At 32.3% G+C, this 26,610-nt stretch overlaps 3 protein-coding genes, 1 long non-coding RNA gene and 2 other non-coding genes across 7 annotated transcripts; 2 read left to right on the top strand and 4 right to left on the bottom strand.

The window, feature by feature from the left end:
• The first annotated feature begins 46 nt into the window (after positions 1 to 46).
• On the top strand, positions 47 to 10,129 carry LOC103829186 (14-3-3-like protein GF14 iota). Of its 2 annotated transcripts, XM_033276288.1 has the most exons (11): positions 47 to 737; positions 872 to 933; positions 1,191 to 1,440; positions 1,537 to 1,671; positions 1,826 to 8,592; positions 8,667 to 8,973; positions 9,044 to 9,131; positions 9,199 to 9,308; positions 9,388 to 9,536; positions 9,614 to 9,678; positions 9,753 to 9,851. In XM_033276288.1, exons 5-11 carry the CDS (start codon positions 8,514 to 8,516, stop codon positions 9,756 to 9,758), a joined length of 804 nt encoding a protein of 267 aa, XP_033132179.1. In that variant the 5' UTR covers positions 47 to 737; positions 872 to 933; positions 1,191 to 1,440; positions 1,537 to 1,671; positions 1,826 to 8,513; the 3' UTR covers positions 9,759 to 9,851. The 2 variants fall into 2 exon arrangements, with proteins under 2 accessions (XP_033132179.1, XP_033132178.1); XM_033276287.1 differs by having other exon boundaries at positions 499 to 737; positions 9,614 to 10,129.
• On the bottom strand, positions 8,165 to 8,237 carry TRNAA-UGC. Its single transcript has one exon. It is a non-coding gene; the product is annotated as a tRNA-Ala (tRNA).
• LOC103829187 lies at positions 9,946 to 11,024 on the bottom strand. The gene is made up of 5 exons (XM_009104845.3): positions 10,795 to 11,024; positions 10,637 to 10,709; positions 10,500 to 10,551; positions 10,350 to 10,419; positions 9,946 to 10,240 (listed from the first exon to the last, which is right to left on the bottom strand). Exons 1-5 carry the CDS (start codon positions 10,924 to 10,926, stop codon positions 10,154 to 10,156), a joined length of 414 nt encoding a protein of 137 aa, XP_009103093.1. The 5' UTR covers positions 10,927 to 11,024; the 3' UTR covers positions 9,946 to 10,153.
• A 2,638-nt stretch (positions 11,025 to 13,662) lies between these two features.
• LOC103829185 (carbohydrate-binding X8 domain-containing protein) lies at positions 13,663 to 19,546 on the top strand. The gene is made up of 4 exons (XM_009104844.3): positions 13,663 to 18,135; positions 18,289 to 18,528; positions 18,629 to 18,656; positions 19,046 to 19,546. The coding sequence occupies exons 1-4, from the start codon at positions 18,084 to 18,086 to the stop codon at positions 19,314 to 19,316; spliced, it is 591 nt and encodes a 196-aa protein (XP_009103092.1). The 5' UTR covers positions 13,663 to 18,083; the 3' UTR covers positions 19,317 to 19,546.
• LOC103829184 lies at positions 19,432 to 25,388 on the bottom strand. The gene is made up of 2 exons (XR_004449689.1): positions 21,899 to 25,388; positions 19,432 to 21,725 (listed from the first exon to the last, which is right to left on the bottom strand). It is a non-coding gene; the product is annotated as an uncharacterized LOC103829184 (long non-coding RNA).
• On the bottom strand, positions 21,774 to 21,847 carry TRNAN-GUU. Its single transcript has one exon. It is a non-coding gene; the product is annotated as a tRNA-Asn (tRNA).
• Positions 25,389 to 26,610: the final 1,222 nt, after the last annotated feature.

Raw genomic sequence — 26,610 nt, 5'->3', positions numbered from 1 at the left:
AGGGATGGCAATTGGTACCTTAGCCCGCGGGCCTGGCCCGTAAAGTCCCACTGCGGGGTAGGTTTAGGCTTACAAATCTTAGGCCCGAGATATTGCGGGTCTTGCGGGTTGGTCAATTTCGGGTATGGGCCAATGCGGGGCGGGTCGACGCGGGTTTGCGGGGCATTCGAGACCCGCGTGTCTTTATCAGTTTTGTTTTTTTTTTTTATGTATGAACTGTTTTGTTTGAAACTTTGATTGTTTTAAAGTCTTACTGTTTATTGTCATTTGTCTTATAAGTTGCTTGATAATTTTATACAATAAAGGAGGCTTGCCTCTCTCCTCCTTCCTCCACGTCCTCAAGATGATATGGGCAAATCTGGACACGTGTACAACTTTTTTAGATGATTCTCGCTTTCTGACTTTATTCTGGTAGTGGACCAACTTTTTGATACAATTTTATTATCTGGCCCAAATCTTCTTTCCGTTCATTTGTAGCCCATTTCTCCCCACCCTGATCAGCCTGATACGACGGAGAACGCCGTCGATCTCCTCTGCTAAGACTTTACTGTTCCGCTTCCCCTCCCTTTGCTGCGTTTAAGAAACGTCCACACTAATGGCTTTCAATCAACGATACCCACTACATCATCTTTAATGCCTTATTATCAAGCTCTCTCAGGGGATTATATATATGCAGAAGATGAGATATTTTTCATGTGCATCGTCTTGCTCCTTTAAGATTACTGAAACCAGTCATCGTAAGAGACCATTTTTCTTATTCACCAATATTTTGTAATTTGGGAATTGAGAAACAAAATAATTGTTATGGCTATTTGTTTCATCAAAACTTTTTAACACATGTTCTTAACCAAAATCTATTGTTCTTTGTCAGGGAAACAAAGTCGTCAAACTAAGCTCTGCTCAAAAGCTCCTCCAACGAAAAAGATTCTTTCGGTATCATTTCTGTGATTATTTTGCCATACAATATTCTCCTTTAATGAATTAGTTTTTCCATTTCTTGGCTTTTGTACTCAATATCAGTAACTTTTTTTCCTCATCTCTCTTTCTGCAGTTTAGTTTTAAAATCCAATGTTTTTGTCATTCTCACTGGTTAGTTGCTTGATAATTGCATCTTGAACAACAAAAAAAGAGTTATGTGTTCTGTTTATTTTTACTTTTAAATTTCGGGTTTCTAAGATCTTTCAAAACAGGGTTGGTGGTTCTGGAGTGAACATGAGAAGCACAGCCAAGGTAATCGTTTTGTTTTATTTACACGTTGACAAAAAAATTAGCAAATTTCCTGTAAAATAGAATCAGAATGACAAAGCTTACTGATCTCTGTTTGGTTTACCTTTACACTCTCCCTGGACCTGCAACCCAACCATCAAAATTCCTAAAAAGGAACTATGATTGTTCCAACACTGGTGAAGCTCCTGGGAAAAACAGTGAAGTGATCTTATAGTAAGGCCTCTGATGTTCATTTCCCTTTCTAGGGGTTTTTACTTCATTCTTCTTTGATTTTCTGTTTTGATGTTTATACAAAACAATCTATATCAGGGACCATACCATTATAGTGTTGGAGCTGACAAGTCTTTTGGAAGGGAAGGGACATCGTTGATTCTCACTTCAAGGAATGTTTGTATGCCGGAATTAACACCAGTACAGATCAATGGAGAAGTCATGCCTGGTCAGGTATTACTTCAGAAACCAACAATGTATCAATCTTTATATCACCTATGAACCAAAATTTACAAAAGTTTAGCACGAGCTAATCTTTTTGGTTGAAACAATTGGAGTTTCAAGTCCGCCCATCGGTTGATTTGATGTGCTTTGCTCTGCTTTGCAGCGGATCTAATAAGGGACGCTGAATGATTTTTCTAGATTACACCCAGTTCCGTAACACCGCTTAAGTATCCGTACCAGATGTATGTTGCGTCATTTATCCCTACTACCAGATAAATGTAGCTGTCATTTAGAGAAGAGATTTTTTGGGATTGAATAAATGTTCTGTCTCGATCAACCTGCAATGTAGCTACTCTGATGGGTGAATATACTCATATACCCAAGAATTCAGCTGCATAACATCTTCACCTAGGAACGAGAGATTGTGATTCTCAAGCTATGGTTTCCAAGCCATCTCTCTCGATTCCAAGCTATAATTTATTAATCTTTAATATGTAATGTTGCAATGTCATATATAACTTGATGTCTGAGTTACAAAGGGTGAGTTTTGGCTTTGCTTTTAGATTCCAAGAATATGTGAGGGGAAATAGACAATTCTAAAAGGGAGTTTGGAAAACATTATAGGTCTAAGATCAATAAGAAAACTAAGTTGACAAGGAGCAAAATATTTGAAAACAAAGCCGCAAAACGTATTATAGTTTTACACCATTAAATTTCACTTGCTTTTCTATAAGAGCTTTCAACTTTTTCAAAAGATATTAATTAGGATACTGATGCAAAAATTTCGTGCACGAACTTAAAAAATTTATATGTCACCGTGACAACCTATAAAACATATGTATCTTATGTTACTACTATAAGCCACAACCTATAAAAGTGTACTCATGGTATCTTATGTTACTACTATAAGCCACAACCTGTAAAAGTGTACTCATGGTGTAAATAACACAGTGAAGGTTATTGTATCAAATCCAATGTCAGAAACCGGACTTTACATATTCAATGAATAAAGATAGATGAAGTCTTTTTTTCTTTGAACACCAAAATATATGAAGTCTAATATCTAAATTCACATGGCACTAAAATCTTTATAATTGTATACTATGAACAACATATACAATATAAAACTACATACAAAAAAAAAACAAAAAAATACAGATGAAAGAAAAAATAGATTGAATATATAAAATACTTATATATCAAAGATAAGATCCTACTGTAGACACATTAGTCCTATTTCAACTAATGTACAGGGAAAGATAATCAAACTCATACGAAGATAACGATGTGCTTCACTCAGCTAAAACTAACAACGAGAAAGAGTATAATTAAATTAGTACAAATGTTAGAAAACACGTATGATAAAAAATACAAACAAAAACATATAGAAAATCTCAGAAAAAAAACAGATCAAAATATTTAAAATGTCAAAATTAAGCTAAATAAATATAAAACCGTAATTCATTTAATAATAAAACATGCGAACCCGGCGCGTAGCGCCGGAATACCACTAGTGATAGTTATAAACTTATAATGTTTGATAATGTTCTCTCCCATAGTTTGCTACTAGTTTCATCTACGTTAGAGCTTATCTTTATGGTACGTACATGATATTCATTAGTTTCAAAACTCAAAAGTTAAATAGTCTAGTATAAGGCCATCATTAGTATCTAGTTGAAGTTTTCAGTTATTCTCTCTGATGAGTCTACAACTCTACAACTCTACAACGTGTTTCGTAACTACAAGTTGTTTGCGATACTATCAGCAGTGACGGTAACGATCTCTTCAAACAGAGAAACAGAGGCAAACTATCATGGGAAACTCTCGTAAAACTCTTAACTTTTTGTTTATCATCAACAGTATCTTCTTCATTGTCAGTGATCTTCCTCGGATTGCCTTGATTCTCTTCCCAATCGAAAGGAATCAAAGAACGTTCGGAGAAGTTTATTTTTGCCTCCTCCTTGTACCACTCTGTGGTTCTTCGTGGGCTTATTGGTGCGCTTAAGAAGCAGCCAGTGAATTTTCTTTGCGAAGATGGAGCAGCTAAGCTCATCACTTCCATTTTTTCTTTTTCTGTCTTTCTGAAAACTGTTTGATTTGCGATGAGTTCTGAGATGTCTCAAGGTCAATGAGAAGAAGAGAACTAATGAAGACTGCATTTTCACTACCCACGGGCCGGACCGCAAATTCCTATGTAGCAAGCGGGGCAGGTTTGGGTAGAGGTTTGGGAACCGCGGGTTACGGCGGGCTGACCCGCAAAGATCTGCCAGAGATAGAGACCGCAGCGGGGCAGGCCACGGCGGGGCGGGTTGTCCCAATTGCCATTCCTAATGAAGATTGCAATTTGCAATCTTCATCAAATGTTTCACCTCCCTCATTTAGTACTGTTAAAATAATCCATTCAAAAGAAATGATTCAGTCACATGACAGAAAATGGTCCTTTAAAAAATTAACATTTAAAAGTCCACAAACAAGTTAATAGTTACAAGTAAATATTCACCTGGGGTAAAAGTATAGCGTGGAACAACTTCTTCAAACTACGTTGACTTATCGCTAAAGCCAAGCTGTCTAGAATGTTTAAACGGGAGCTCATTTACCTGTCTAAAGATATAAGCTCAGACAATGAAGGATAAGACCAAACTAGACCCAAATAATATGAAATATGAAACTTCGGCGTTTCAGAGGCTTAAGCTGGAGTCAAAAAATCAAAATCCCCTAAATCAGAAAACCCTAATCAGGATAGTTTTTTGAGTATTTGAGTCGTTTTAACCAATATCATATTAGTAAGCTCACTATCCCTCAAGTTCAGTATTCTCTGGTCGATTATCATCTCTCATCAATATAACAAATAGGAAGATTTTTGTAAGTGGGGTTATTCATTTTATTCTGAAATTTGACAAATTTAAAAGCTATTAAAATAACAATATGAGCTATTTTATAGTTTTCAAAATTTTATGATGATTTTGTGTAAAATATGTCATGTTTTGTAGACTTGTGTCCTTTTCTATATGAGATTACAATATTTTTTTTATCATTAGAGTAGATTAACTGTAAAAAATAATGGCATGCATTTTAATCCAATCATAACATGCCAAAATGTCTTTTTGATTGGAATCCACCAGGCCGTTTTACGGTTTGTATTGACAGTCAGTTTGACTAGCGACTGCAAAACCCAATTTTTTTTCTTCATGTTATTATGTATAACCATTGTACAAATCAATAGTGTACAAGAGGTTGACGATTATTTGTTTGAATTTGATCAATAAAATGTTTTATTTTGGGCTATGCTTATTAGGATTTTTATATTAAAATGAACATGTTTATTTTGAACATAAGGAGGCACAAATTTCTCCAATCACTCCATGAAGATCACAATAATTTCTTCAGTTTATGAATACAAGCTTTCTTTTTGTCTAATTTTTACCATATTTATTTATTCTTTGTTTCTGATATGTTATAGTTTTTTATATTACATAATATTATTATGATTTATTTTGGAATTTACAATTTATTTTAAAATCACAACTTGTTTATGACATTTAATTAACGAATTATGTTTCAAGTGTCATTTGCTTTTCATATTATAAAATTTAGTATAAAACACACAAACTTTTTATTATGAGTAATCGCGATTGATATTTGTTTCACGTTTCACCCAATACAAACTAATTTCAGTTAAAAAGTTATGTAAATATTGTATTGTTTAATGAGAAATATGATTTTATTTTATTTTGACAAAAATGATTAATTTTAATTAAATTTGTACTTTTAGATAGATGATTATTTAACAATATATATAACTATTACTTTTATGTGTATAATTGTATATCAGATATCTGAATACTTACTCGATCTTCGATTTGGTTTTACTTTGATTTTAGTTTTCACAAGTATAAGGAAATAAAACCATTCGACTATGTGTATGTGTGTTCCAGTTCGGTTTTTCATGTTATGCAGTGAATCTCGAAGCAAATGTGTTAGTTTTGAGTTCATGATAGTTAGTAACTGGAAAAATTAAATCAGTCTAGAGATAGAAAGTCTCCACGGAAATGGAGAGGAAATTTTGCATAGGATTATACTAACATGTATGATTTTTTTTGTTTATACTAATAAATCAACATCAAATGGGATCTCAACAAAACATGTTTATCTTGTCAAAACGAATATGATCTATTGCCAAGAGTCATCACCAATGCACTCAGACATGTTAATCCCAAGTATCTTCTCAATCACATGTATTTATGTGGTGAAAGTTATCCGTTATATGATAAACCTAAAGTTGCCTTCAGATATGCACCCAAAAGATATTGATTGTGCGAAAATTGTTCTATTTTAGCTGATTCTATTCGATATATTTTAAAGAAAATTTATGTACATCGTTTGAAGAAAAAAGATGAGACTCCTGCTCTTACACTAGTTATAGTGACAAATGTCAAAATGTTCTCAACAAGATGTCACCGTCATAGATCTATGAAACAAATGAAAAACTATATTGTTAGCTCAACTTCAATGAGCAAGCTCAAACTTCCAGATAGGCTTCCATGTTGCATGGCTTGTGTCAAACTTGGTTTGTGGAAGGTACCTATACATACAAAACATTTATTTGAGAAGAGATGGAAGAAGGAAATGCTTTTTGGGAGGTTCAACTTGATAATTGATGATTTGTGAATTTTAATAGATTAGTTTGATGGTCTAAAAACTAGTGGGTCTGTTCTTTTGTGTAAGAAGTAATAGATTTGTGTTGGTTTAGTTAATGAACCTTTTGTGAGTTAAAAAAAAAATCTAGGCCAAATCAGGATTTAATCTCTTTTAGTCTTCTAAGCATACAAAAAAATCTCAAACAGTCTCTTCTATTCTGTGTGGACCTCTTATACATAAAATTACGATCTAACCAACTTATAATAAAAATATTAATTAAAACCCAAAAATATGTTAGTGAATGTTTTCTTCTTCATCCTCCATGAAATCTCAAAAGCAAGTTGTAGTTTCTAAACTGTTTCTTTAGAATTTTTTGTCGTTGAAATATCTTTAGATTGTTTCATTGTTTCTTTTGATTTTTATTTTTATGTGTTGTTGTAAATTTTCCATTAGACGCACAATTTTTTTATTTATTTAATTTATATTTTCAGTTGAGATAACTTCGTAGATTTAATTTAATTTATGCGGATAAGATTTTCTACCGAAAAGAAAATCATCTTCTCGGAGAATGATTATGGTAGTTGGAGATACTTCTGGATGAGTCAACTCGGTAGTGAACTCTTGGGAGAAGAAAGAATCGCCGAATTGGGTTTTCGATGTTGATCATTCTCCAAGTAGAAACGAAGACAATGCTCATAATTTTCCGAGATAACAGTATAAAAGAAAAACAGTTAATAAAAAACAAATATTTTAAATTAATTAAAGGGTTAATTTGTGTACTAGCCAATTTTGAGAGCAAAATTAAGAATATGGCATTGATGTTGACATAATTAGTTCTCCTATCATTTTCTTCTCTTTCTTCCGGTTTTCTCCTTTTTCTAAGACGGTAGACGGTGATAACACATAAAGATCATGTGTCACTAAATGAAAAAATAAAATAAAAAGAGTTGTTACAGTGATGGTGTTTATGGCATAGGCGATGATGGTGTTTACGGTGGTGGTGACCATGGTAGTAGTTACAGAGGAAGAGGAAGTTACGGTCATAGATATGGAAGAAACAATGACTTTTTTTGTAGCAGTAGATACTGTTGTTATGCCGTGGTGGTCGTCGTTGTGGCAAAAGAAAAAAATTTGTCGTAGATGGAGACAAAGTAATGGCCTTTTACAGCATAGATTACAAAATGGTATGGAACAAACTAAATGGAATGAAAACTAAATAGAATGGAAACTAAATAGATATGGAAGAAACAATGAAATTATCAAATAGCGGGGCATCAGATAATGTTTATCCTAACATCAACCCCTTTCATAAACTAAACCCAAAATAGTAATCACTAAACCCTAAAAGGTAAATATAAACCCTAACCCAAATATCAAAATATGTAAATAGTACATAGTATGAAATATTATTAAAATAGAATAGCAATAAACAAAATATCATATAGTATTTCAACTGATCTAAACATAAATCGATGATGTGAAGAAGAGAATCGAAGGCGTCTCGACCATAACACCGTTGTGGTCTATAAAGTTTAGAAGTAGAAACGTAGCATAAAAACGATATATGAAGCAGAGAGTCAGAGACGATGTATGGTGGTGATGGAAGAAGAGCCGTGGTGGTTGGTAACTGAAGAAGAAGAAGAAGGTATTTTAATATTTCATTAACCGGATACGAAGGGTAATATAGTATATATTATAGAAGTAATGGATGTACTTTTTTTTTGGTTAGATATTGAATTATGCTTTATTTTGTAGTTATCCAACCTAATTTCCCTTAATTAAATACTATAAATGGAAGAAAATTAGGGTAAACCACTTTGAGTGTGAGGCTGTGAGCACTTGAGCAGCAGAGGGAATTAAAAAATGGAGATGCGGGGGATCGAACCCCGTGCCTCTCGCATGCAAAGCGAGCGCTCTACCATTTGAGCTACATCCCCAATTGATATATTATGTCCAACCGTTCAAAATATTATATTACGTACATACGACGTCATAAAGGAGCTAAAAGTTCGTTAAGTTAGTTATAAATAATTGCAGGAAAAGCCAAGAATTGCGCAGACACTTAGACACCTCGGATCTAAAGGTTGAGATTCAGTCTTCTTCCGCCATTCGCGAACCATCTTCAAACCTCTTATTATATACTTACTTCTCCCCTCTTTGCCGACACCACAGAAACCAAGATCTCTGTTTCCGACACATTATCGTGACAAAAGATGTCGTCAGGATCCGACAAAGAAAGAGAGACATTCGTCTACACGGCTAAGCTCTCCGAACAAGCCGAGCGTTACGACGGTACGTTAATCAATACATTCTTTAATATCTTACAAGAATCAAAAGTTACAAAGTTACGGTAATGAAATTTGCAGAGATGGTTGAGACGATGAAGAAAGTGGCGAAAGTGGACAGCGAGCTGACGGTGGAGGAGAGGAACCTGTTGTCGGTTGGGTACAAGAACGTGATCGGAGCAAGACGGGCTTCGTGGAGGATAATGTCGTCGATCGAGCAGAAGGAAGAGTCTAAAGGCAACGAGACGAACGTGAAACACATCAAGGGTTATCGCCAAAAGGTGGAAGACGAGCTCGCTGATATATGTAAAGACATTCTTTCCATCATCGATCAGCATCTTATCCCTCACGCTACCTCAGGAGAAGCCACTGTTTTCTATTACAAGATGTAAGAAACAATCTTCTTTTGGATCATTATATCTGCAGATGAAACTCAACTTGATTTGAAAATGGCGTAGGAAAGGAGATTATTACCGTTACTTGGCTGAGTTTAAGACCGAGCAAGAGAGGAAGGAAGCCTCTGAACAGTCGCTCAAAGGCTATGAGGTATGATCTAGACATGTTCTGTCTCTGACACTTGTTAAAGGTTCTGATAGGCTTAAGCTTTGATTAGGCTGCAACACAAGCTGCAAGCACTGATCTTCCTTCGACGCACCCGATTCGTCTTGGTCTTGCTCTTAACTTCTCTGTTTTCTACTATGAGATCATGAACTCTCCTGAAAGGTCTCAATTCATTTTTTTGTAACAAATAGCATTACCTAAATGAAATACCATCAGGTGTCAACTAATGTGAATGTTGCAGAGCTTGCCATTTGGCCAAGCAAGCCTTTGATGAGGCGATTGCGGAGTTGGATACGCTGAGTGAGGAGTCTTACAAGGACAGCACTTTGATCATGCAGCTCCTTAGAGACAATCTCACCCTCTGGACTTCTGATCTTCCTGAGGATGGAGGTCTGTCTCAAAATCACAACGCTTGATTTAAATGGTTTATCTGAGATTAAGAATGAATATATCTTCTTTTGTTTTAGGAGAAGACAACGTCAAGTCTGATGAACCCAATCAAGAACATTGCAAGATCATAGAAGCCACTGATGTAATTAACCTGATTAACATTAGTCTAAGTTGTGCTAAGCTAATGTGGTTTGCCTTTTTGTTTCTTTGTTTCAGAAATGATCAGAGGCTTTGGAAGTTGAATGAGTTTAGATTAAACTCCACATCTTGGTTTCATCAGGGAGATGAGACAAATGAATTCAAATTTTATATTGTTCTTTTTTCTTAATTACTTCTTTTGTTGTCAATCTCATTATATCAAATGTCTTTGATGTTATTGTGACTTGATCTGATATGTTTTGACTATTTATAATACACAAAGCAATCAACTGCATTATAAGAAACTCCTAACCAAGCAAACAAACACACCACTGGCTCTAAAATCAGTAATGCTCTAATGGTTCTATACTAGTATTACCGCATACTATAGAATAAGAGCTGAGGACAAACCTAACCAACTACATACAAAAAGAGGGGTGAGAATGAAGCAAAGACCAGTAATCCTTCTTTTTCTTCTGTCATTGTTCTTCCTTATCAAAGTAACTCTGCGGCAAGGTGAAGTCTTCTTCGTGGTTAAGAATGTCAATGTCTTCATCATCAGATTTCTAATAAAATATTAAACCATCAGCACAACTCTAAAGCAGGTTATGAAGAGAAAACAGAAGCAACTTAGGAACATAATAGTCAATGATTGTGTTGTAATGACTAACTCACCAGCATCTCAATGTTGTAGAAACGATCCAGAAGCTGCAGAACCTCATCAGCTGTGAACTGTCGATCAAAGCTATGGACAGAAAATAGTTGAGAGAAAGGTTCAGACAAATATCAATATCAATTTAGAACTCAAGAAAATGTCATACAAACCTTCTGCCGAGGTATTCCATCAGACCGTAAAGAACAAAGTGACGATGTATGCCTGCCACACCACATTAGAAAAAGGTTTATGCTTTCTTGATTTCTTGGCCTAAGGATCAAGATTTACAAACTGTGAGAAAACTTGCCTCGGAGTTTAACGGGAGGATAGATTTCAAGAGCTTCTAATAACGTGAGCTCCAGTTCAACCTGTGATTGCTCCTGAGAATCAATCAATCCAAGAACTATTACGATCACATAAACAAGAAGATGAGTAAGTAAATGGCAGATAAAAGAAGAGAGAAACCTTGGAGAGAGAAGAAGCGGAGGAAGGTAGAGCTTTGCAGGGAGAGAGTACGGACATGCCGTCTTGCTCTTCTTCTGCTTCTTCTTTCTCTTTCTCTTTACCTCTGTCAACTTCGTCATCTCTTCCACCCATCTTGTCCCCTTTCTTCAGTCTGTTTAGGGTTTCGTGTCTTTGATCCCAGGTGAACTGTTTGTTGTGTGATAATTCTGAATTGGGCCAGCCAATTCTCAAGGCCCATAGAAACGCCTTCCTTCTAATTCACCTCCGGTTTATCAGCCTCAACCATACCGGTACACAATTACATTATCCAAGGATTACAAAGATCAATAAACATTAGGCGTGGTGGTTAGTGTACTGTATTATTATATTACCAACATAAATTTTCAAGTTTACGAATTGTATTTTTAGATAATATATGGTTTAACACTATATATAACTAATATTTTAAGGTACATAAATTTTATTTCAGGTATTTATATATTATTTGATTTTCGGTTCGGTTTCGATGAGTTTCGAATCTATTTTTCAGGTTAGTGTTACTGGTTGTATAACTTGCCTTCAGGCACGACTACTTGAACACAAGAAACAAGGCTTTATTTATGAAAATTGTAATAAACCCAACATCAAGTGTTTTTTTATAAGGATATCAAGGAATATTCAAAAAGTTTTAACATGTATTGGTCAACGCTGCCTGAAAGCATCTGCATAGAGACTAGCGATCCTAAACCCAACTCTTTTTGTATCCAACATTAAGAAAAAACGAACCATGTAATGGAAAAATCAGATTAGAGACTCAAACGTATACACAGTGAATCAATGAAACACCGGGATCCATAGCTTTAAAATATTCGATGAACCTAAGCTTCATACCTTGCTCCTCACAAGAGTTTCTGCAAAAATGGAGAAGACCAAACACACTTGATGACATGGTCACAGTTTGATTCCTCTGTAGCAAGAAACTGAGGTTTTTTTTTACAACCATTCATTTTGGTATATCGTTGCATTATGCATGCCCCCTGGAGTAATCCATGTTGAAAAGCATATTCCTGCGGTTCTATGATCCCATCCTGATTTGAAAATTCTTGGCCAGTGACTCCACCTGAGCATCCTTTTTATAGTCTAGTTCCCTGAAACATCTCCTTCTTAGATTTTTCAATGTCTCCTTTGAAGGTTCAAATCCAGCATTAATCTGTTGATCCAAAAACCATGGTTTAGTTTCTCAAAACACAAATCTTTCTGCCATAGTGGTTCGGTTTTCAATTCTGGTTTACCATGTCATCACTGACGGCCATAGCTGACCTGGGATCCCGGTTAATGAGATGAGCATCAACCAGCAATGAATACGTCCGCATCAGGTTTAAAACCTTTTCCAGTCAGCTGAGTGTATACTTTTGTAGGCTCAGAAGTCTGCAAAGCAAACAAGCTTGTGACAGTTCTTCCAAAGAAATAAAAATATTAAAGAGAGACAATCATATGACATGGAAACATCACATTCTTGACCTTCCCAAATGCATATATTAACGCATTGTACGAGTCAATATTAGGATTCAGCCCAAACGAATCACTTATTGCAGCAAACTTCTAGTAAGCACGAACAAGATCCCATGTGTTTGCACAGCCAAGAATTATATATACAGTTTAGAGCAGCAACAGACTTATATGGAGTGTCACCTTGACTCAATGTCTCTAACTGAAAGTATACCTGGTGGATTATGTGACATTGCAAGGTCAGAGAACTTAACGCTTTATCTATCTAACACCACAACCCTCAATGTAACAACATTCAGACCATGATGTAAAAGATAGTCGAGTTATACCTCATCCAAGGACTCAAGAGCTTTCTTAGAGCATGCCACAACCAGAGGGTATAAGGATGTAAAAGGTGAGAGTATAACATGGTTATTATTTTTATATTTTAATTAATTAAACAAAAATAGAAATACTGCTAACCAAAAAGTATTAATTTTAAATTTCAATTATGAGTGACACGTACAAAATAGTCACTATAATGACTTTTATTTTAATATTTAATAGATGTGTAGTACAATTTATACGATATAGAAATCTTTCTAATTATTTTATTCAACTATAAATAGAGTCATAACCCTTTACAAATGATTTTATAATTTCATAATTATATATTTTATAAATTAATTTATAAACTTCTATAAATTACTTACAATATCTTATAATAATTTAAAATTTTATGATAACTCAATATAAATAATTTTATAATATTTTTTTATAATTTTGAATTATTTATAAAGCGTGTATGGACTTTATAGGACATTAATAGTTATTATAATACTTTATATACAAATAGAATAATTTCTATACGATTATAAAATCATTTATACAATTTCTATAAAAACAAATCATTCATTATTACTCTTTCTATATTTTGATAATTAGTTACCATAAATCATTAACATTATGTAGATTATTTGTAATATTATGTAGATTATTTGGTAAGTAATATTAATTTTTATAAACTCACTTATTATTTTTAGATTTAACTAAAATAAATGAAAAATTTTAATCATGGATCATTCAAATTATAACAATTTTAAGGCTTCACTAATGATCGACATGTAAGCAAAAATTACTTAAATGGTTTTTCAATTAATATATATAGTATGATAGTAGGATATTCACCATATAGATTAATGAAAATATTCTATTATTTATTTTCAATAGTTGATTTACTTATGTTTTCATTAAAAATATTTATTTTTCCTCTTTTTTGCTAAAAATATGCTTTATTGTTTTTTAACAATTAGTTTCGTTTATTTCCTTTTCTTTAATGTTGGTTTTTTCCCAAATAAAAATATAATTATATGTTTTATTTTAAAATATTTATTAACTGCATCTTTATTTATTTCAGTAGTTAGATTGAAATAAAAACTAAAATGAATAAATAACATTACTTCGGAAAAGGATTTTTACTGGACTTGATCATAGTATTCGACTTCTACATGTATTGTCGTTTTCGAGTACATTCCAAAGCTGTGGAGACTACGACGAATGCTTGTTATCATAAGTCATGTGTTACGAGTTGATTCCTTTCCTACATTTATTAAGAATGGTTTCAACTTCATACTTGTTGGTCATGTTGTTGGCAGTTTCTGATATCTTTTGAGTATTCATGTATGTCAATATTTTCATAATTTATAATTTTTTAACTTTCATATATAGTCCTCTTTTCTGACACTTAAATTACTTAGGTTGTTCTAACTTAAGTAATTATTAAATTTATTCAAATAAATATTGTTTGTGTTGGCTAGTATTGACTTAATAAATTAAGAATTCGTATGTTATGCTATGTAAATACTCAAATTTTAATCATAAAAATAATAATTTACCTTTTATATAAATATTATGACAGTGTATGAAATTCAAAAATGTGTTAATTCAATTTATATATATTCTATTTCTTTGATATATAGTTGAATACAAAATAAATAAAATATAGTTATAAAACAGTTTCAGAAGTGTCACAAACACATTACACACTGAACTTGAAAGCATAAACATAAATAATTAGATTCAATAATTTCAAATCCATAGATACTCTGGTTAACATTAGAAAATTTCAAATCGATAGATACATTCACACTATATTTTGAACTATTTTTTTTTGTTCAGCTCATTACATGTAACCATTGCACTATAGAGGTTAATGATTTTTTTTTTTTTTAATTTCCTCAATAAAATTGTTGCCTTGGACTATATGATTATTGAGATTTTTTATCTTTAAATGAACATGTTTCTTTTCATAACAAGAATTTTCTAACTTACAGTAATTTATTGACAATAATAGTGTCTCTTTGTGTTGGCATCCATCACGAAATAGGATTTTGTTTTTTTCGTTTTTATACATTTCTTCGCATAAAATAAAAAATTTAACATGTTCATGCAACTATACGGAACTAACAAGAAAAAACAAAAAATAATTGAATATTATTTTTCAATATTCCTCTTGAACTGTTTTACAATCCTACGATACAACACAACAATAGAATATTTTTAAACAAAATCATTAAGAAATATGAATAAAACTATTATATTATTTTAAACTAAATCATTAAGCATTATGAATAAAACTTATCATAACTAAAAAGACAAATTTAACTCACAACAAATATATACAGCATGTGTTTTTGGATAAACATATCACACAACTAACCATATTATAAATTACAAAGATCATTGAATATTGAACTAATTTCTTTGATATCAAAATTTTCTTTAACTAGTTTTCTTTTAATTTTATTGTGATTGAATACCTAATATTATTAAATAAATTATTTTCTGATGATTGAATATGAGACCTGGGTTGATCAAGTGTGGAAGTGTCTCACAATGGTTCATTTAAATAGTTATCTAAAAATGGTGTGTCCAATTAAAATGAATTATCATTGTGATTATCATTACTTTCTCTTATGTGTCAACTTAATGTTTGAGATAAAAAATAATTAGATAGATTGAGTAATTTCAAATCCACATATATTATGGTTTACCTTTGCAAATTTTAAACCGATAGATACTATCATTCACACTATTTTCAACTATGTTTCCGTTTGTCATTATGTTCATCCATTGGGCAAATCAAAAATTTACTAGAGGAACATGACTAGTTGTTGATTTTTTTAATATATTGTTAAAAGTTATTGCAAGGAAATTTTCATCTTAAATGAACATATTTCTTTATTAACGTATGAACATGTTTCTTGTAAAATCAGATTTCCAGCTAAAAATAATCATGATGTAAGAAATTGAATCTATTGTTTCAGTTTGAATAACTAGGATGAATCTATTCCAATTATTCCATGAAGATTTTAGTAATTTCTTCAGTTTACGAAGACAAGCTTTCTTTTGTCTAGTTTTTATCATCTTTATTTGTTCTTTGTTTCTGATATGTTATAGTTTTTGATATTACATATTTTTTATCATAATTTATTTTTAAATTTACATATTTATTTTGAAACACAACTAGTTTATGACAGATAATTAATGGTTTATGTTTCAAGTTTCATTTTCTTTTCATTTTATATCTTTAATAAGAAAACACAAACTATTTATTACGATTTATCATGATTTATTGTTTCACGTTTTATTCAATACAAAATAATTTCAATTAAAATGTGTCTGTAAATATTATTGTATTGTGAAATCAAAAATACAATTAGTTTTATCCATTTATCTATACTATTATTTGCGAAGTGATTTTTTGCAATGAAGCTCCCATGTTAAAAGTTAGTCGTTGTTACCATTCATGAATATTTATGTATATTTTAAAAATTATTATATGAACTTTTATTGTAAAACTTTTTTTTTTATAATACGAAAAATCACTTCGCAAATAGTAGTATCTATTAAGATTTACATAGTTATTTTAAAAACACAAGTGGTTTCTGACAGTTAATTAATGATTTATCTTTCAAGTTTCATTTGCTTTTTATTTTATATCTTTAATATGAAAAACACAAACAACTTATTATGAGTTATCATGATTATTTGTTTCATGTTTCATCCAATACAAACTTAATTCTAGTTAAAATTTGTATGTAAATACTGTATTATGAAATCAATACCATTAGTTTTATCCATCGATAAATAATATTACATGCAGCGTTTCACGAAACAAAACTTACTTTTATAATTTCGCATTCGATTCTGCATTTGTTTAGCTATCGCGTAAGAAAAGATATGATAATGCCTATACAAAACATGTTAAAAATCACGAACAAACTAAGTAACATTTAGATCCTCTTCTTTTTTCCATAGTTTTTTCTTTGTCACTGCATCCACTAGTATCTGAATATTTTCAATGATTTTTTTTCTAGTTTTACCCATTTATTTGACATTTAGTGTTTTGTGATTTTTATTTATGTATTTCTTTGATAGTAGGTTTATCTTCTTCATTTTATTATATAATTTTATCAAATTTATTATATTTATGTATGTCAGAACCTCAAAAACATTGCAAAATATGTCAAGACGAAACATAAATTTAAAAGTATAATTCTCAAGATATTCTGTATACTGTATGTTTATACCAAAAAATGATATGTTTACTTCTACTCAATATATTATCAATGGTCAATTTATTAAAATAATGATTTTCTTCTATTTATATATATTTTTTAAAAATATTTATACTGAAGTTAATTAATAGTTAATTTTTCTAAAAAGATGATAACCAAATTCTCTTGAAAAATTCAAACAATTCAAATAAAATTAGATTAAAATTTAGTCGTGCAGTTATTTATGATACAAATAATCTGAGCCCAAAAAACTTAATCCAAAACAAACAAAAAAATCTTACTTAAAACCTGATTGAGCCATCCCTTATTATTTTATTATGATACCGTTTAAACTCATTGCTATATCTGATCGTCTTCAAATCAATCATTAAATTATCGGATTAGTATAATTATAGTATGACTTTTTGACTGGTGACCTAATCTACGTGCTGTAGTGCGGATGCAAGGTTATCCTGCACATGGCTCCCTCGCTACCTTAACCCTTAAGTACTTTGCGCTGAGTTTATGCGACTATATTATTTCCATTTTTTCTGTTATTTTCTCTGCTTTCTATCATTTTCATCGTGTTTAGTGCTTCAAAATCATACTGCGACTTAGCTTTACAAATATATTATATAATCATTTAATAATCATATGTTTAATTTTTTTTTGAAACTAATCATATGTTTAATTTACATTTACAATGAAACCAAATTAACCACTATTTCTATTTTGGATACGTATGCGTCACTTTTATGTATTAGCTAGGGGAAAGCTAGCTAGATTTTAATCGTAGTAGATTCTCCTATCATAAACCAAATGTTAAAAAAGCAAACTAAAAAATGCATGTGGTATACGTAAAGTGAGGAGGAAACTTAGTGAATAACAAGCTATCTTTCTTTCACGTAAAGTCACCACTACATCTTTTTGTGCGTCGACCAGTCACACAGAAACTAGACGACAACTAGCTTTTCATCTTTTCTCTGTTGTTCCTCTGCTTTGTTTACTAAAAATCAAACATTTACAAGTCATTACACAAAAGGGATATAAAGGTTTAATGTATTGTACAGTGCTTATTAGTATCCAAAAAAAGTTGTCACAAAAAATTAAAAAATATTCGACCATCTTATAAGAATCCCTCTCCCTCTATCTCTCTATACCATCAAGCACGCAAACTCGTATCCGTAACACTGTTAGGGTTAAAGAAGTGTCGATCTTACTTGTTCAGCAAGCCTTACAGAGATATCTTGATTAGAAGCAGCCATGGCAATTTTTCTTTCTTTGTTTCTTATCTTCTCCATGGTTACTTATTCAAGTAAGCTTCTAGGTTTCGTTGCAATGCTAAACATGGTTTTATATTTTTCCACTTCACCAAACATATATTGTGTTAGTTCTATTTGTTGCATATTCTGATCCGAGATCCCTATTCTGATTTCTATGTCTCTTTTTCTTCTTTGTCATTGAACAGACGCTGCGATTTGTGTGTGTAAGGACGGAGACGAGCAAGCGCTTCAGAAGGTAATAGACTACGCGTGTGGATCAGGTGCTGACTGTTCGCAGATTGAGCAAAATGGTCCTTGTTTCCAACCGAACACCGTTAAAAACCACTGTGATGTCGCCGTTAACAGCTTTTATCAGAAGAAAGCTTCTACTGGTGCAACGTGTGACTTCAACGGCGCCGCCGTAGTCTCCACTTCCCCTCCTTCAAGTATTCTCTTCCGACCCATCTATCAAAACGTGGAAGTTTCTTTCATCAAATATAAATCTTATTATGTTGACTTTGTTTTTTCTTTACTGTGTTCTTGCAGATGCTTCTAGTTGTTTACCTAGTTCCGGGTATGTTTCACTTCATCTCACCTTTGAGCCTAGATAAGGTTCTTTTAGTACTCTGTTTGATTTTTGGTCGTTTGGTTGGTGTTGTCTTTAGATCAGTACTGAGTTTTATGATGAGTGATTATTATAATTTGTTGATCAAAGTGTGACACAAACAACACTAGTGATTGAGCTAAACCGGATTGGTTGAAGCTCAAATGGTACTAACTTAACCAGTTTACTCAGGTTATATGCTCAATTAGAGTACTAAAAGAATCACAACATAGTTGTTAACTAGTCCAGTAACAAATATAATAATGTGTAGATGTGCTACTAAATCTTTACAACTGGTTTACCATTTTCTCAAACTTTTATGATGATTTAAGTGTGCTTATGGAGTAACTCTATTGCAGCTCCACTAGTACTCCGACCACTGGAACTCCATCCACCGGAAATCTAACCACCGGAACTCCATCTACCGGAACTCCATCCACCGGAAATTCAACCTTTGGAATGCCAACCAATCCCACCACTGGAGTGCCGACTTCATCTGTATTCCCTGGAACTAGTATGGGACCCTCCGGGAGCACCGGTTTCGATCCAAGCGGTGGAGAGAAACACTATGTCCAAACCACGACCGTCATTGTCCTAACCACCATTGCGGCTGTGGCTTTGCGATTTTAGGTGTGAGATCATCTCAGACTAATTAAGGGTTTTACTTGCTATAGACGGTTGAGATTTTGCCAACGGTGTGTTTTACGTAGGTGAAATGCTAGAGCTGTCTCTTTTTCTTCCCACTTTATTTTCTCTTTTTGGTTTGTTATAAAACTCTTTTTAGGGTTTGGAATTACTTCTTTAGTATTTTGTTATATATAAAGTTAAAAATCAATAAAGAGCTTTACTTGCTTTTTTTCTTCTATAATCCATAATATGAGATACTACTTGCTTTGTATTCTAAGCGCGTCCATTTCTCCATTTAGCACATATCAAATTGGGGTTTTCACTTTTCAATAATGATAAACTACACGTATTTCTCGATTTATCTGTTCATAAAAATGTTTACATTTGTTCTTTAAATATTCAATGTTGATCAACCTATACTTTCTACTCTTTTAACGGAGTGAAGGGTTATGATCGATGATTCACTTTCGTTGGCAAGCGTTTTGATACTCATTATTTAGCACATTCATGTAACATCAAATCCCAATTCTCGTCCGTCACTTTAGCATCAAAAATTTAGTCTTTCTACGGATATCTTTCCCAGGGCTGACTATAAAATTTTAGAGGTTATAGACTAATTTAGTAAAAAAATTGATAAATTTTTGTTTTTAACAATTTTGGCACCATATATATACTAACTCTAAAATTTAAAAGCCATAGATTAATGTTTCACTTGTTTATGTTCATGACGGTTAGCTCAAAATCCACGAATCACGGTCGTCCAGATTTTGCTTTCGGTTATCTCTCATACCTTTTTGACGTAGTCTTGGACACCTAACTTGCCACTTGGCTGATTGGCTCCAACCATTTCTATTATTGCTTGTTTATTGGTTTATTTATTAGGATCTCAACGTTGCTTTTCATGTCATTTTACTTTATATTTTTTTGTTTAAAGGCTCTTTTTGAGTATTCACATCTTGTTAGAATCAGTATATTTCCTGCCATGTCAATACATCATCTTTTTGCTTGGACCGAGTTGGAAATGCACTGAATACTATACATATCCGTCTCCAATAATATACATATCTAAGATTTTTCCATCACTCTCTGGGAACGTACGCTTAGCTTGTTGGAATGCTGGTCATGTTCGGTGTGGCTGTGGGGGTTTTAATGGGGTGAAGGGTTGCTAAGATGTACGCATCATTGCATGATCGATGATACACTTTCGTTGGCAAGCATTTTGTACACACTTATTTAGCACAATCATGTAACATCAAATCGCAGTTCTCGTCCGTCACTTTAGCATCAAAGATTGACTCTTTCTACGGATATCTTCTCCAGGTTTGAATATGAAATTTTGGAAGTTATAGAATAATTTATTAAGAATTTCGATTAACTTCTATTTGTAACAATTTTGGCGCCATATAATACTATTCTAGAATTTTGGAGACCATAATTTATATTTTATTTGTTTATGTTATAAAATAAAATATCTTCCTTTTCTAGACCATAATTTATAGACCGGCTTCTTTTCTAAAATCCACGAATCACGGTCGTGCAGATTTAGCCTTCTGTTATATCTTCCTATTTGACGTAGTATTGGGCACCTATCTTGCCACTTGGATCCAACCATTTCTCTTGTTGTTTATTGGTCTCTTTCTTACTTCTTAGGCTCATCTTTTTTCTTGGACCGCATGGGAAGGACACTGAATACAATAGCATGTACGATGCTTTTTAAAAAAAAAATGAAGTGAGTTAGATTACTAGCTAGGAAATATTTTAATTTTCCCTTATACTCAAAGATACTTTTCACATGTGAGTCATTTTCTTGTGGGGGTAGACAGAGTTTTTGGACAACTATGTCTTTGTGGGAAAGAAAATGTTGGCTTTTTGATTATTTTATTTATTTTTCTTATTCTATATATTTTATGATTTCATTTACTTTTATCTCAAATTCTAAAAGAAATTAAACAAAAATAATTACCATAATAAATTATATTTTAAATTTTCTGTTTTTAAGATCTATTTGCATATATATATATATTAAAAGTATAAACAAAATTAAGTGTGGACGTGTACACCAAAACGCGAATAGTAATTAGATTAGTTGTGGACATGAACATCTTAACATGAAACTTTAAGATCTTGTTCTTCGCCATAGTCTCCGAGAAAAAGAAATCCACATAATCACATTTCCACTGTTACTCCCACTGTCACCAGTACCGCCGACGCCATCACCACGATCGAGTCTCGGTTCTAACTCGCAAAAAATTTCAGCTTTTACCGATCTGCTGGAGACTTTCCCAGTGACCACATCCAATCCAAAAAAAAAAACTCAAGACTCAAGAAACTTTCCCGCCTAAAGTTGTCACCTCGACGTCATCATTGCTTCTTGATTGGTTCAGCTCCACCTTGGCACTTATCAGTCAATTCCTGTGCATAATAAAGTTAATGAGAGTAGGAATATTTTTCAAAAAATAACGCTAGAAGGAGGGGTCGAACCTCCGACCTTGTGGTTAACAGCCACACGCTCTAACCAACTGAGCTATTCCAGCTATAGATCTTTAAATCTATATGAGGTATATAAATTAAATTTTAGATGTTACCTCTACAAACAAGCAACCATGAACCATAGTAAACTCAAGCTCAAATCACTGGTCAGAGAACATTTCCCATCAGCTGCAGATATGAATGTATAAAGCGATATTTAGCCAGAAAAAACATCGTTGGGCACAAGCAAAAAATAGAGAGACTAACTTAAGTTTGAATGTTAAAGAGCTTTAATAGGCTGCGGAACCGTAAGTGTCAAGTAACCAGACAGAATCATTTATAAATTACAGAGACATCGACACTGGAAACAATCCGAGTGGCGAGACAAACGTGGATGAAGCTAAGATCTACGGTTCATCCAAATATATTTTTGGGACTTTGAAGAAGTTGATGCAAGTAAAGCCAAGTATAATCCTGATAAATTCTTTAAAAAGGAGCAGAGTGTTCCTCATTTCGCGTAATCATGTAGTAATGTTACTAATTGTTATATCTTGTAATATTTAAAGCCATGTTTTTGCCTTTAACCTTTGGCCTTCACTTGACTCGTCTTCAAAATCAAATGGGCTAATATAAGAAGGGAAATTGCACCATATGACCATCAAACAATTAATAATTCATTCTATGTCCAAATACCCTAGTATACCGATATAATGTATGTACTTTATATAATATTGTCACTTTAGCCTTTCACACAACCAGCGAAATCTACAAACAAAAAAATAAACTAAATTAATAATTACCTGACACAAGTACATCGTGGCCTTTGGGGATTCACATAACTTATGAAAGTAATTTTTGTTGGTAACTTTGTAGAAAGTGAGTGGTTTCTCTCCCATTATTTATCCACTATGTGACCACCAAGATCATTTCCGGAGTAGCTTTGCTTAGGAGATGCCCGTCTGCAACGGCTTGCTTGGTTACTGATGGGAAGCTTCGCTGCATCTGAAATCTACGGAGTCACCGACAATGTAAACGGTGCCGCGGCGAGGTTCATCAACTCTTCCTCAATCACCCTAACCTCTTCGTTTTACTAGAAAATTTTTCATCTACAGTTTTGATTATATGCTTCATTTCTCTCAATTTGAAGAGATTTTCTCTTCTATTATGTTCAAGTGGGAACTATTTGAACCGAGTGTACACATCTGACAAGTCCTCGGTTGTATGTCGAATTAGATCCTTATAATTGCAATCCAAGTAATGATCTAGTGTTTTTTATAACACAAATGTCCTTTTGCTTTGTCTATTTCGGAATAGTATTTGTTACTATACTTTGTATACTAGTTACTATAGTACTTAAACTTACATAGTATAACATCCATATGTCATTTCATGTCAGACTCTGTTTAGTAACCTATGGTAACCATAAGTTAGGAGTTTTCTGTCTGTATAGTATGGTTTCTTCTGTTTCTAAGTCATTCTATCTGAGTGAGTTGGTAAATAGAACAGTCTTGTAAATGTGAATTGATGTATAAACATGTGGATCTGGACTATTTTTATCTGAAATAGGCTACATATATTATAATAAAATAGTACAGTACTGATCGCATGGTATGGAACCCCTGCATGGATAGATGTACCAGAAGTTAGTGTTGTCTCGGTTTGTATTGAATAATATTTTATTCCATTTATAAGTCGTTCCATATGAGTGAATTTATAAATGGAATAGATTTCTTTCAATATATTTACTAAAATCATCCATGAATATATGTAAACATGAAATATAGTACCCTTATAAGCATATTCTAGATATTGTTGGACGATGGTATAGTGATAGATAGTCATGTAAACATGTTTACCTTTCTTTTCGGTTCTCAAATTTTTAATGAAAGATTTAGGGATGCCACGTGAAGATGCAAGTGGAGCTTGTAGATGTCAATGGTCTTCCGTGACTAACTAGACGACGAAGTCACTGATGCTGGATGCATTAGTCGTTACTACATAAGGCATGCAGAGTGGTGGGTTACCATGTGGATGCATGATATGCTGAGATGGAGAAGGATAAACTGAGGGTTTATGTCCTGACGTAGTCGTTGAAGTAGTTTCTGAGGCAGTGTGTGTCAGAGAGTGAACCAGGAGGCATGCGGAGTGGTAGAGACCATGTGGACGCAAGATGCTGAGCAGGCGTGGGAGCAAGTTTATACCGTGGAGAAAGAGGCAAGAGATAAACTTGGGGAGCAAGTTTATGCCTTGAGGAATAAGTACATTTCAAGAAAAGGAAAGTGTACTTATTGATATGGAAGTTGTCCATATTCATGTTGCCTTGGAGACTAGGGTTTCAGGAACGTGGAGATCACTATAAAAGAGCTATGGAGTCGTCTGTATTCCATAAGACACTGGCTATTATTATAGAGGAAGGGTGAAAATCCCTTAGGGGTGTTCTTGGGTCGTGCTGAAGCAGATGCTGAAGTACTGACGGGAAAGAGACATGTTTGGGTAGATTAGTAATCTGTCAGTAACGTGTGTTAGGGTGTTAATACTGACGTGTAAAAGCTGATAAGCAAGTCTTGTAATAGATTGTTTAGGCGATTTCTAATAAAGCATAGTTGATTGCTTGTATCTATTTTGTCTCTTGATTTATCTTCTGCATTACTCAATTGTGGTGTCATCTTTGCACTAACACCACGTTGATTGTTCAAAACTGGATTTGAACTAGCTGGAACGAAAGGAGTAAATAACTACTTTAACCTCTGTTCGATTGAGCTGATCAAGACTGCCTAGAGGACGACCATTTGGAGTTGTTGAAGCATTACAAGGAAGTATTGTGATGGGATCCCATACATTCTTTGTAATGTTTGTTCATTACATTATGTTCCGGCAGTCGGCAACTGTAAATTTTAGGCAATATATTATTTGCTAATATTAGACATATGTAATATAGTATTTGTACATAATTTGATAATTTCAGTAAATTGTACAATACTATTTTACATATTTATGTGTATATCTATTTGAAAATTATTAAGACATATCATTTCACTACAATTTGGTCGGTAGTGAAAGAGGCATTAAGAAAAAATATTTCAACTTTAAAAAAAAATCGATACTTCAGTTGTGCTGAATACTTAGTTACAAGGTGCTCACATCATGGTGCACATGTATGTGTATGTAAAAATGATATAAAAATAGTTGACAAATATATAAAGATATTGTTAATTAATATTAAATGACATTTTTGTTCAAAATAATACATGAAAGATAAAATTAATTTAAAATAAAAAAGGCCTTGACATTAGTCATTTTTTTTCATTTAAAGAAAATAAAATTGTATCCGTAAATAGGGGTTGTCACATATCGAATATCTAGGTATTTGGAAGCATTCGTGTCGATTCGATCTTTAGCCACCTAGATATTTGGTGACTCGGATATCCGAAATGTTTTAGAATTTTAAAGAATATCTGATTTGATCCGTAAATAAAATAAAACATTATTTGACTTTTTAAATTCTATTTCCTAATATAATAAATTTAATTCATAAAAATATTGTAAAACTGATATAAAGTATAATATATATAACATATATATATATATAATTCTTTACATATATATATATATATATATATATGCATATAACAGATCGAATTAGATATATGTTCCTAAAAATATTGGTTTTTGTGATTTGTTTCATTTGTGGATATTGTATTTTAGTATTTGATTTGTTTCGTAGAGTTACAGATATCCAGATTTTTTGGTTCAAATCAAAACGGATAATGAATCGAATCAAAATTTATGAATATTTTTTTCAACTTTATCCGTATACAATAAAAAATAATATATATATAGTTTGGTTTTTGATTCGTTATCTATTTTTATTCGAACCGAAAAATTTAGAGTTTTATTGGAACAATGTATGTGAGTTTTATATTTAAAAAAAATCGCAAAGTACATAGTGTGAATACATTTATGAATATAGTGTGAACGCGTTAGCATACTTATTATCAAATCATTGTGAGGTTGCCACGTGTTTATTATAGTGTAAATACATTTATTACAATGCTTCTGTTTTAATATATATGGGATATCTATACTATTATTTGCGAAGTAAATTTTTGGAATCGAGCTCTCACGTTAAAAGTTAGAATGATTAATATTGTTTATACCCTTAATGAATAAAATGTATAACGAAATTAAAAAATAAAGAAAACTTAAGTTATTTGATTAGATAATTGATTAAAATTAATAATAGTAAGAATTATCCAAAATCTGAAAATATAATTTAAAAAAGAGATAATTTCTGTATATATATTGTATTGTTGTTTGAAAAAGTATTTTAGTAAAAAGTTAAAAACATGAATTATATAACTAAATATTAATCAAATAAAAATCTTAATTAGATAATTAAAAATAGAATATTGAATTATCTAAAATCTAAAAATATAATTAAAAAATTATATATATATATATATTGTATGGTTATCTGAAAAAGTATTTTAGTAAAAAGTTATAAACATAAATTACATAATTCAATATTAATCAAATAAATTTTTTTAATTAAATAATTAAAACTATAATATTAAGTTATTTTAAGATTTATTATTAGTATAATAAATATAGTGTACAAAGAACTTTTAAAAAATTATAAAAATGTTTAAGCCCGCATCGCGGGCAAAACACCTAGTTATCAGATATTGTCAAAAAAATACAATTCTCATATATATATTCCTCAATACCAAGTCAGACCAAGTCTCATGCAAAGGCCTTTTTCACGACGTGAAAATCTCAACTGTTTCATTTCTCCAACAGAGGCAAGCACGAACAAACGTTGTAACAT

This window comes from Brassica rapa, chromosome A07 (assembly GCF_000309985.2).
Source record: "Brassica rapa cultivar Chiifu-401-42 chromosome A07, CAAS_Brap_v3.01, whole genome shotgun sequence".
Lineage (NCBI taxonomy): Eukaryota > Viridiplantae > Streptophyta > Magnoliopsida > Brassicales > Brassicaceae > Brassica > Brassica rapa.
The sequence above is the reverse complement of the archived record's forward strand: the minus strand, read 5'-3'. Positions and strand labels throughout refer to the sequence as shown.